Source organism: Hypomesus nipponensis, chromosome 22 (assembly GCF_054491055.1).
Source record: "Hypomesus nipponensis isolate SF chromosome 22, ASM5449105v1, whole genome shotgun sequence".
NCBI classification, from domain to species: domain Eukaryota; kingdom Metazoa; phylum Chordata; class Actinopteri; order Osmeriformes; family Osmeridae; genus Hypomesus; species Hypomesus nipponensis.
The window spans coordinates 20036971-20049620 of record NC_140382.1 but is presented as its reverse complement, the minus strand read 5'-3'; the positions used below and the strand labels follow the sequence as shown (position 1 = coordinate 20049620).

The following is a 12650-nucleotide window of genomic DNA, read 5'->3' as shown; positions in this document are numbered from 1 at the left end:
TCTGGTCGCTATGGTAATATTTAAACATGCCTTCAAAATAAGACGCAACACAAAAACAAATATTTAAGGTGCATGAAAAATACATTTATTTTTTATAAAACTGAAATAATGTAATTATTTATTCTTTCTCTGCGGACCGGTACCAAATGACCCACGGACCGGTACCGGTCCGCGGCCCGGGGGTTGGGGACCGCTGAACTACAGTACCCAGCCCCGTTATAAACTACAGTACCCAGCCCCGTTATAAACTACAGTACCCAGCCCTGTTATAAACTACAGTACCCAGCCCTGTTATAATATACAGTACCCAGCCCTGTTATAATATACAGTACCCAGCCCCGTTATAAACTACAGTACCCAGCCCAGTTATAAACTACAGTACCCAGCCCCGTTATAAACTACAGTACCCAGCCCTGTTATAAACTACAGTACCCAGCCCTGTTATAATATACAGTACCCAGCCCTGTTATAATATACAGTACCCAGCCCCGTTATAAACTACAGTACCCAGCCCAGTTATAAACTACAGTACCCAGGTGTTGTGAGGAACAGGCTTCTACCTGCATGCACAACAGCTTAGATTCCTTTCTCACAGATCCACTTGTTTTGGTCAGAACATCTAGATGCAACCCATCCAGTGTGGTCCATCAGAGCACAGTCATTCTGTCTGTTATCTCCAGTCACGGCAGGGCTCCAGTCCCTGTAGAGATAGACAGCACAGAGTAGCAGACTTCAGCAGACAGGACATGTTCAGGAGCTGCTGGGATTATTCACATGGACACTTCTCTTACTCTGTGGTCAGGGGCGTCCCATCCACCCACTCCCAGGTCCCTTCATGATCACTGTCAGTCAGACCAATCCAGACCGCTTCGGTGATGAAGCCTGAGAGGAAGTCCTGTCGTGGTGGAAGATTAGAATGATGTTAAAGGTGGTAGGAGAATTGTTGTCTCACTTCTCTTTCCATCTCTCACCTGTTCCTCTTTGTTGTGTATGGTCAGTCTCACCTGTTCCTCTGTGCTGTGTATGGTCAGTCTCACCTGTTCCTCTGTGCTGTGTATGGTCAGTCTCACCTGTTCCTCTGTGCTGTGTATGGTCAGTCTCACCTGTTCCTCTGTGCTGTGTATGGTCAGTCTCACCTGTTCCTCTGTGCTGTGTATGGTCAGTCTCACCTGTTCCTCTGTGCTGTGTATGGTCAGTCTCACCTGTTCCTCTGTGCTGTGTATGGTCAGTCTCACCTGTTCCTCTGTGCTGTGTATGGTCAGTCTCACCTGTTCCTCTGTGCTGTGTATGGTCAGTCTCACCTGTTCCTCTGTGCTGTGTATGGTCAGTCTCACCTGTTCCTCTTTGCTGTGTATGGTCACCAGATGTGCTCCTCTGGTCTCACAGTCCTGTTTGCTGTCTTCCCAGTCCTTCTTTTCAGTTGAGACATAGTAACAGCTGCAGCCAAACCACCTCCATTCACTGTTAATCTCTGCAACACAACATGTCACAACACAACACGGTTGTTGACTATTGAATGCTAAACTAAGTTTTCGTAAAAACAAGTTTCATATTTTAGAATTGTGAACACACCACTTTGCATGGTCCAGCTACAGGTTAAAACCTTCATGTAACCTTCATCTTTATATTCACATCCCTGTTATACTGACCACAGATTGTCTTAAGGTCTTCTCTGTCTCTGGTCAGGTTGGTGTAACTGGTGTTCAGTTGGTCTCTCTGGCTGGTCAGGAGGGTGTTACTGGTCAGTAACTGGTCTCTCTCTCTGGTTAGGTTGGTGTTACTGGTCTGTAACTGGTCTCTCTCTTTGGTCAGGTTGGTGTAACTGCTTTTCAGCTTGTCTCTCTCTTTGGTCAGGTTGGTGTAACTGGTGTTCAGCTGGTCTCTCTGGCTGGTCAGGAGTGTGTTACTGGTCTGTAACTGGTCTCTCTCTCTGGTCAGGTTGGTGTTACTGCTGTTCAGCTGGTCTCTCTCTCTGATCCTGTCTCTCTCCACAGTCTCTCTGACGTCTGTTTAACAGTTTAAAAAGTAACTACTAAATTCGACATCATGTTGCAGTTTTAAATGGAGAGATGTAAGATAGAAAGGTCGTTTTGTCAAAGGTGCTATCTTGTGTTGTATGAGAGCTACTCACAGGAGACTCCCAGAGCTGTGAGCCCAGCCAGGAGGGAGACAAACAGCAGCCCCAGACACACTGCTGCAGCTGTGCAGACAGTCCTCTCTGGACCCAGACACACTGCTGCAGCTCTGCAGACACTCCTCTCTGGACCCCCAGCACCTGGACACACAACACTGTTGATCTGTGTCAGTGTGTGTGTGTGTGTCAGTGTGTGTGTGTGTGTGTGTGTGTGTGTGTGTATTACCTGAGTGTTGATCTCTTGCTGTGTTCTCTGGTTCAGGGTTCTTTGACCTGAGGTCATGACAGCTGAGGGTGTCAGCACTAAAGTAGATATCCACCGTCCTCTCCTCCCTCTCCCTCCTGTCAGACTGCTGGCTCATGTCTGGCTGGGTGTAGGTGTCCTCACACTGCCGGCTGTCCTCTCTGTCCCCTGACTAGCCTGCAACTCCAGTTCAGACCCGCCCAGAGAGGAGGGCGTTGGTGCGAGCCTGCTGTAGGCTTGTCACAGCAGTTCACATGAGGGAAGTGGGTTCTGAAGCAGGAAGGTGATTTGAGGAGTGAATGAGAAGTGAAGTCTGTTAGGTAGGTGATGTGAATAGTAATTCAATGAAAAGTGTGTGCAGTGTAGCTGGAACTGTTGAGCCCGTTTGTTTGTTTGCGTGTGTGCGTGTCTGTGTGGGTGCCTCAGAGATGGGAAGTACAAATACTTCTGGTATCAATACTTTACTTCACTATTTATTTTCTGACAACTTTATACTGTCACTCTCATGTCCTCATTTACAGCCCAGGCTGGTTACTTTAGTTTCATCTGTATTTGGTGGTAGGATCAATATAATTTCTTGTCATTGCACGCCTTTTTCATCACGCACACCAAACGTAAGCTAGTCTACGAAGCTGTCAAGGAGCAAGGTAGACTTGATGAGGACTCTACTATAGGCCTACTCTGCCGTACTCTGCTCTACTCTGTTTCAGGCTAGTCTGTTCTCTTTACTCTTCTCTCCTGTCTTCTCACTGTGGGGGGGGGAAAGGTTCAAAAGATTGAAAAAATATTAGCAAAATTCTTTAAAGATTTTAAAGATATTTTCCCCAAAAAGTTTGGAAACATTTTTGGATTTAGATTAGTTTTAAATAGGTCTGTGTGAAGTAGTGTGCCTGAGCAGGGTCAGAGTTCAGAGGTGAAGGACGCACACAGGCACAGCAGGATCCATGAAACCAAACAGGCTTTCATTACAATCATAGTCACTCACATAGCACCTGCTCCTGCCAACCACACTACCAACTCAGCTGTGCAGCACACCTTTATTCACCTGGGCCATACCAACTCAGCTGTGCAGCACACCTTTATTCACCTGGGCCATACCAACTCAGCTGTGCAGCACACCTTTATTCACCTGGGCCATACCAACTCAGCTGTGCAGCACACCTTTATTCACCTGGGCCATACCAACTCAGCTGTGCAGCACACCTTTATTCACCTGGGCCATACCAACTCAGCTGTGCAGCACACCTTTATTCACCTGGGCCATACCAACTCAGCTGTGCAGCACACCTTTATTCACCTGGACCATACCAACTCAGCTGTGGGCCACTGGACAGAGAGCCCTCGATTTCTGTGACAGACGCCTTGCATTCTGTCACAATCTGCATTGTTGATGAGGACTCTACTATTGGACTCTGCTCTGCTTTACTCTGTTTTAGGCTTCTCTGTTCCCCTCTCTCCTCCTCGCTCCTCCTCTCCTTTCACTGTCTGTGTGTGTTTTAGTTTTGAAAGGCAGAACCCCCCCCCCCCCCCAAGAATGAATGGACAGAGGGAGTTAGCGATGCAGACATGACTGAGAATAGAGACATTCATGATCACCCATGGCCATATGAGAGAGATGTTCCATGTTCACATCAAGGTCACTGTCAAGGTCACCATGACACGCTCCACTGTTAGCTAGCCTGCTGCATACAAATAAAAACATAAATATATAAATACAAAAGCCTTCAATACTAAAACAGTTAACATTGTACCATATGTAATATATAAGAAAATGAAAAATAAATGTTGATGAAGAGGGTGGGTTGAATCATTTATAATTTGTTCTGTCTTTTTAAGATTAAGATTGTTGTACAATTGGGCTACAGATACCTGATCAACTCCATTGATCTTACTGGCTGTTTTGACTATTCGTTGCAATTTATTCTGATCCTTAATATACATGTTACCAAAGGCACAAATAAGACCAAAAGATAGGACAGTCTTCAAGAGAGCTTTGTAAAACATCTGAAGAATACAGCTGTCTATTCTAAAATGGTGAAGTTTCCTCAGAAAAAAACATCCGCTAGTGTCTATAGTGTATTCTTGTATTGATGTATTCATATGATGTGAATACATTGTGCGTAGGTTTGTGATGTTAGTGACTGTGGCTAGCTAGTTAGCTACTGTAAGCGGCACTTCAGAAACCGCGCTACGGAACTTTCACTGAAGTAAAATCAACGCATTTGGTCACCGGTCGCTTCTATGTAGTGCAAAAACCTTTCTCTCTTTCTGTCTCTCTTACTGTCTCTCTTACTGTCTCTCTTTCTGTCTCTCTTACATTTACATTTTACATTTAGTCATTTAGCGGACGCTCTTATCCAGAGCGACTTACAGTCAGTACAGGGATATTCCCCCCGAGGCAAGTAGGGTGAAGTGCCTTGCCCAAGGACACAACGTCATTTGGCACGGCGGGGATTCGATCCCGCAACCTTCAGATTACGAGCCCGATTCTCTCACCGTTGAGCCACCTGACTCTCCTCTTTCTGTCTCTCTTACTGTCTCTCTTACTGTCTCTCTTTCAATCTCTCTCTCAAACTCTGACAGTCTTCTAATCTCTGTCTCTTTCTCTCTTTATATATGTTTCTCCGTATATCTGCCTCCTCTCTCTCTGTGTCTCTCTGTATGTCTCTCTCTTTCTCTCTCTATATGTGTCTCTCTGTATGTCTCTCTCTCTCTCCTTTAAACTCTCTCTCCGTTTCTCTGTTCCCTCCCTCACTATATTCTTCTCTTTACATTTATCTCTCCATCTCTCTCCACCACCACTCACTCCATTTATCTCTCCATCTCTCTCTCTGTCTATCTCTCTGTCTCTCTCTCTCTCTGGCAAGCAGTCTCTAATGAGGCTCTCTGAATAGTGAAGAACATGGAAATGAGCCCTGCACTCTAAAGTCTGCACACACTCATTCACACTCATACACACACACACAGACCTATCACTCACACACACACACACACAGACCTACCACTCACACACACACATTCACACTCTCACACACACACTCTCCCCAAGACCCCACAGGACACTGAAGCTAGTGCCGTCAGTGTAGCCCACTCGGGGGGAGGGGGGGGGGGGTGACATGGTTTGAGAGGCAGCACCTGGGGTTAATAGTGAGGGGGGTGGCAGCCCTGTTCATTAGCAGTAACAAGGCAGCTATACTACCATGTCTTTATGCATGAGGGGAACACACACACAGTTATACACTGTATGACCCCCTGCACCAGGGGACGTCCTCTCAAGGTCCTGTGTTTGTGTGTGTGTGTGTGTGTGTGTGTGTGTGTGTGTGTGTGTGTGTGTGCGCGTGTGTGTCCCCGAACAAACCAAATCTTGCCCCACAGCTTGATATAGATATACAGACACCTAGAGGTCACTGTATGTATTTCTATACTCCTACTAACCCTTAGACTGGACTAATGAGGCTCAGCATTACTTACTGGGAATTAGAGGAAATAAGAAGGGTTGTTTACATAGAATCGTCTTTGTTTAGGATAGATTTACTGTCGGCTAAATGTTTAATGATACATGGAACCCCAGTTATGATGATGAGGATGATGTTGCTTCATACTGTGTGTGTGTGTGTGTGTATAACAGGACACAGAGACCAGTACTGAAGACAGCAGAAGAGACCAGGAGTGGCTGGAACAGGTCATGGCCATCCTCCAACAGCAGGTACACACACACACACACACATCCTCCAACAGCAGGTACACACACACACACACACACATCCTCCAACAGCAGGTACACACACACACACACACATCCTCCAACAGCAGGTACACACACACACACATCCTCCAACAGCAGGTACACACACACACACATCCTCCAACAGCAGGTACACACACACACACATCCTCCAACAGCAGGTACACACACACACACATCCTCCAACAGCAGGTACACACACACACACATCCTCCAACAGTAGGTACACACACACACATTGACACACACACATTTATATACACGTATATTATATATATGCACACACTCACACACACATCAGTAAATAGTTAACCTGAACAGTTCTTTTTAAGGCAGTAATAAAATAATTCCCTCATATAAAAGTAACTCTGTATTCAAGCACGATGATACGTGCTGTGCACTGCGTGTGTGATGGTGTTTGTACTGTGCGTGTGGGGAGTGTGTGTTTTATAAGTGTAACGCTGTGAGTGTGTATTAGTGTGTGTGTTCATATCAGCGCGCTCCGCAGGCATTCATGCGTCGCCTCCACACCACGACACACACACACACACCAGCCCTGTCTTCTCTCTGTGTACATCTTGTCTGACCTGTTCACCTCCACACACACACATACACACACTCTCTGGTTCCACTCAATCCATGTTTTTCCCTCTTAGTTGGACAGCTTCAGGCCCCAGTTCTCTCTCTTTCTCTTCCTCTCTTTCTCACTGTCTTTCTCTCTCTCTTTCTCTCTTTCTCTCCCTCTCTCCCTCTCGCTTTCTCTCCTTTTCTCTCTCTCTTTCTCCTTCTCTCCTTTTCATTTTCTCTTCTTTCTTTCTTTCTCTTACTTTCTCTCCCTTCCTTCCTTCCTTCCTTCCTTCCTCCCTCTCTCTGCAGACCCCGAGGCAGCTTGTTAGTGGGGAACTAAATATTGATTTGTGGGGTCTGTCGATGCAGGAGGAAGAGACAGTGTTCACCAGAGACCATCTCTGGCAGCCCACTATCGACGTTTTCCGTGGGCTGGAGAGAGAAAGAGGAGAGAGGAGAGGAGCGAGGGATGACAAGGCTGAGACTAGCCCTGGGGTCCCTGAGGGGGCCACTGAGGGGGCCACTGACACCGTGCTTGTGACCCCCTCCTCCTCCCTCCTTTTCTCTGCCATGCTTTTTCTAGCCTTCTTTCAAGTGCCTTTTTTCAGGTTTTTTTCTCCTCAGTCAGTTTCTTTCTCTGACTGCCTGGGCTCTCCCGCTCTCTGGAGGCACTAGACTGTGTGTGTGTGTGCGAGTGAGTGCGTGTGTGTGCGTGTGTGTGCGAGTGAGTGCGTGTGTGTGCGTGTGTGTGCGAGTGAGTGCGTGTGTGAGTGTGTGTGTGAGTGAGTCTTGGCAGACATCCTCTCTCCCTAGACCCATGTTCCATTCATAAGGCCACTGGCACATGTGCTCCTATCCTCTGTGACTCACACACACACACAGGTACATGTTGACGTCTGACCCTCAGAGCAGTAAAGAGAGCTGTAGCATACATGTTAGACACCTTCTTCTCACTCCCCGTCTGTTGTCATGTTGTCCCCGCTCACTGCCTGTCTGCCTGCCTGCCTGCCTGCCTGCCTGTCTGCCTGTCTTTCTGCCTGCCTGCCTGTCTTTCTGCCTGTCTGCCTGCCCGTCTTTCTGTCTGTCTACCTGTCTTTCTGCCTGTCTTTCTGCCTGCCTGTCTTTCTTTCTGCCTGTCTGTCTGTCTGTCTCTTAATTTTTTCTGTCTGTGTTGTCTGTTATCCCGTGTGTGTGTGTGTGTGTGCTCCATGTGTGTCCATGAGGGTGTGTCAGAGAGATGCCAGTTAGGACAGGGGCCTGTCACCAGCTCCTCTATTAGAGCTCCTCTTCTGTCATCTACCTGTCGCTGGTGCTCCCTGTGCCACACAGACCCACCCAGAGAGAGGGAGGGAGGTCAGTGCCATCGACTGGCTGGCTGGCTGTCACTGTGTGTGTGTGTGTGTGTCCTGTCACTGTCAGACAGGGTGTAATGAAGCCAGCTATCTGCCAGTGGGGACAGTACTTTATCATCCCAGTGTCCATGTCAATGGCAGACCTATCATTCTCTCTCACTCACACACACACACAGACCTATCATTCTCTCTCTCTCACACACATACACACACACATACCTATCATTCTCTCTCTCACACACACACAGACCTATCATTCTCTTTCTCTTTCACACACACACAGACCTATCATTCTCTCTTTCTCTCACACACACACACACACAGACCTATAATTCTCACACACACAGACAGACCATTCTGCCTTCCTGCTGGATCCAGCTACCATCACCTGCACTGTGCGTGTGCTTGCGTGTGTTTATTGCATGTGTGCGTGGGTGTTTTCAAACATTGTTTTCGACCCGATACGGACACAAACACTGTTTCTATCAAGCCCCTCACTAGAACGCAAACTATTCTTTTCTTTATATATTTATTTTTCACTCTCTCCTTCTACCTCTCCACCTGTCCCAGCCGTGACCTGTAATAAACCAACCCCTGGCTCTCTCTCTCTGCCCTCCCTCTCCTCCTCTCCCTCTCCTCATCTCCCTGTCCTCATCTCCCTCTCCTCCTCTCCCTCTCCTCATCTCCCTCTCTTCCTCTCCCTCTCCCTCTCCTCCTCTCCCTGTCCTCCTCTCCCTCTCCTCCTCTCCCTCTCTCCCTCTCCCTCTCCTCCTCTCCCTCTCCTCCTCTCCCTCTCCTCTCCCTCTCCCTCTCTTCCTCTCCCTCTCCTCCTCTCCCTCTCCTCCTCTCCCTCTCCTCCTCTCCCTCTCCTCTCCCTCTCCTCTCCCTCTCCTCCTCTCCCTCTCCTCTCCCTCTCCTCCTCTACCTCTCCACTCCCTCTCTTCCTCTCCCTCTCTTCCTCTCCCTCTCCTCCGCTCCCTCTCCTCCTCCCCCACACTCTCCTCATCTCTCTCCCCCTACAGCCACATTAGGCCCCCAGCCCAGCATCCAGGGACAGTCCTGCCTGTCTAATAACCAGTAACTAGCCGTGGGGGCGGGGCGCTGTGTTCCAGACACCTCCCTGCATGAATAACCCAACACCAAGATGGAGTGTCTTGCTGGCCCGCCGGGCCACCCCTCCATGCCCAAACCACTATCGATTTAATTGCCTTGGTTTATTTGTAGAGTCCTAATTATTGACTGGAGGTGGGTTTAATGGGGCCTTCTTTATGAACACTGGGACAGGACCTGGCTTCTTTAGCTGCAGGGCTGATAATGAAGCACCTAACACACACACACATGCACACTCACACACACACCTGTCCCTTCAGATCACTTCCTGACTCTGGTGACGGCACTATAACGTTTAGACGTCCATTGCTGCGTGGGCCCTTACGATTGGCCAGTCAGACTGGGAGTGTGTGTGTGCTACTCTGCCCGTTCAGGGGGCGTTGTAGGCTGGGCGCTATCTGCCCAGTAAGAAGCAGACCAGGCACTGATCCTTCCTGTTCCTCCATACCTTCAGTAAAGCAGGCCCAATGCGGGAAACACAACCTTTCAGGAACGCACTCCTGGTGTTAAGGATGGGGTCTGATTAAGCTGTTATTGTTGTTGCTGTTGATGCTGGCAGGGTTGTGTGTGTGCGCGTGCACGTGCGCGGGTGTGTGTGTGTGTGTGTGTGTAATTATGCATCGTTAATGCCAAGCAGCAGCTCTGAGGCCCTCAGTCGGCACTGCGGGTTATGTGACGATAATTAAGCTTCGTTTAATGATTGCACTAATTAAATCAGCAACTTCATCTGCTCAAGACGAGCCTTTGTACTGTAAATATGTCACTGGGACAATGGAGGGGGACTTGGAGAAAGAGGGGGGGTCCCGTGTGGGTGTGGGTGTGTGTGTAATGGAACTGCGCACACTCTGACCTTACCCAGTATACAACGTGTGTTGACAGAGTAAAGATTGAGAATGCAGTAGAAGTGAAGGGGGGTTTACTTCCCCTGTGTGACGTGTGGGCGGGCTGGAGGTTTCCTTTGTGTTTTTGTGTGCTAGTGTGTGTGTGCTTGTTCCTCGCTAACTACAGTTCCTCAAAGTGGTGGAGATTACTGAAGCCAGGGGAGCAGAAGGCCTCATCCCTACAGAAGGCAGAAAGCCTCATCCCTACAGAAGGCAGAAGGCCTCATCCCTACAGAAGGCAGAAGGCCTCATCCCTACAGAAGGCAGAAGGCCTCATTCCTACAGAAGGCCTCATCCCTACAGAAGGCAGAAGGCCTCATCCCTACAGAAGGCAGAAGGCCTCATCCCTACAGAAGGCAGAAGGCCTCATCCCTACAGTAGGCAGAAGGCCTCATCCCTACAGAAGGCAGAACGCCTCATCCCTACAGAAGGCAGAAGGCCTCATCCCTACAGTAGGCAGAAGGCCTCATCCCTACAGAAGGCAGAAGGCCTCATCCCTACAGAAGGCAGAAGGCCTCATCCCTACAGTAGGCAGAAGGCCTCATCCCTACAGTAGGCAGAAGGCCTCATCCCTACCGAAGGCCTCATCCCTACAGTAGGCAGAAGGCCTCATCCCTACAGAAGGCAGAAGGCCTCATCCCTACAGAAGGCAGAAGGCCTCATCCCTACAGAAGGCAGAAGGCCTCATCCCTACAGTAGGCAGAAGGCCTCATCCCTACCGAAGGCCTCATCCCTACAGTAGGCAGAAGGCCTCATCCCTACAGAAGGCAGAAGGCCTCATCCCTACAGAAGGCAGAAGGCCTCATCCCTACAGAAGGCAGAAGGCCTCATCCCTAACGAAAGCAGAAGGCCTCATCCCTACAGAAAGCAGAAGGCCTCATCCCTACAGAAGGCAGAAGGCCTCATCCCTACAGAAGGCCTCATCCCTACAGAAGGCAGAAGGCCTCATCCCTACAGAAGGCAGAAGGCCTCATCCCTACAGAAGGCAGAAGGCCTCATCCCTACAGAAGGCAGAAGGCCTCATCCCTACAGTAGGCAGAAGGCCTCATCCCTACAGAAGGCAGAAGGCCTCATCCCTACAGAAGGCAGAAGGCCTCATCCCTACAGTAGGCAGAAGGCCTCATCCCTACAGAAGGCAGAAGGCCTCATCCCTACAGAAGGCAGAAGGCCTCATCCCTACAGAAGGCAGAAGGCCTCATCCCTAACGAAAGCAGAAGGCCTCATCCCTACAGAAAGCAGAAGGCCTCATCCCTACAGAAGGCAGAAAGCCTCATCCCTACAGAAGGCCTCATCCCTACAGAAGGCAGAAGGCCTCATCCCTACAGAAGGCAGAAGGCCTTATCCCTACAGAAGGCAGAAGGCCTCATCCCTACAGAAGGCAGAAGGCCTCATCCCTACAGTAGGCAGAAGGCCTCATCCCTACAGAAGGCAGAAGGCCTCATCCCTACAGAAGGCAGAAGGCCTCATCCCTACTGTAGGCAGAAGGCCTCATCCCTACAGAAGGCAGAAGGCCTCATCCCTACAGAAGGCAGAAGGCCTCATCCCTACAGTAGGCAGAAGGCCTCATCCCTACAGTAGGCAGAAGGCCTCATCCCTACCGAAGGCCTCATCCCTACAGTAGGCAGAAGGCCTCATCCCTACAGAAGGCAGAAGGCCTCATCCCTACAGTAGGCAGAAGGCCTCATCCCTACCGAAGGCAGAAGGCCTCATCCCTACAGAAGGCAGAAGGCCACAGCAAACACAGTTCTAACCCCAGCTCTTAACACCCCCCCCCTCTCCTCCACTGTTACATGGAGGGTGTAGTCAGACATTGTGTTCACAGAGATCACCTGGCTATATTTAAACCCCATTGTGTCTGGATCCCCTCTTTGTTCCGCTGCTAATGAGCCCCAAAACAAAGACCACGGCATTCCTGCGTTTAATCTGGGGTGTATTTAGGTCAGATCCCTAACTACACAGGTCTAACACACACACACACAATGCGGGAGACACACATGCACACACACAGAGACCTGATGTTTCCCAACAAGGTATCAGAAAAGAGGAGAGGGAAAAGAGAGGTAGAAGGAGAGAGATTTTTAATTACTCTATCTGTGGCCCCCAGTGTCCAATTCCCTTTCATATCCATCCCCCGGGTCTGTGAAGGAGGGGAGAGAAGGAGAGAGGGAACAGGAGAATGCTCGAGGGGGGGTAATTACCTCCAAGGAGAGAGGGAGAAGAGTGAAGGGAGAACAGCAGAGGGTGATTTTCTTTACCTGAGAACTGTGTGACATATTCATTAATCACATAATCAGATGCAGGCAGAGTCGTTAGCTGGGCCAGGATCTCCCTCCTGCCTACCTTGTTGTTGTCAGGCTTGTTTGTTCTAGTTCCCTTCCTTGATAACTTTGATTTTACAAACAAAAGTGAGGAAGATCAAAGATCAAGAAAAGCAGTTTCTTCCCTGTGATCAGAGTAAAGAGAACTCCTCTTCCTCCCCCCGCCCCTCTCTCTTTCTCTTTCTGTCTGTCTCTCTCCCCTGTCCCTCCCCTCTCTCTCCCTACAGTGTCCTAGAAACAAGACACTTATCGACAGGGTCTCATCATGGAATGATCCGTTTGTTTCTGGTGGCGTGATG

The 12650-nt window shown here is 49.2% G+C and overlaps 2 protein-coding genes across 4 annotated transcripts in view; one reads left to right on the top strand and one right to left on the bottom strand.

Moving 5' to 3' along the window:
* Positions 1–12650, top strand: part of cntln (centlein, centrosomal protein) — a 104460-nt gene that overhangs the window by 88561 nt on the left and 3249 nt on the right. For all 3 annotated transcript variants that reach the window (XM_084687153.1, XM_084687152.1, XM_084687154.1), the window contains one exon: positions 6007–6084. In XM_084687153.1, the coding sequence (XP_084543279.1) occupies positions 6007–6084 (78 nt within the window). The remainder of the gene's footprint in view (positions 1–6006; positions 6085–12650) is intronic.
* LOC146237120 (uncharacterized) lies at positions 494–2010 on the bottom strand (the record flags this gene model as incomplete). Its single annotated transcript, XM_084686954.1, has 3 exons — positions 494–700; positions 792–1471; positions 1650–2010. Coding segments are annotated over 2 exons (921 nt in total), but the record flags the coding sequence as incomplete, so codon positions are not given.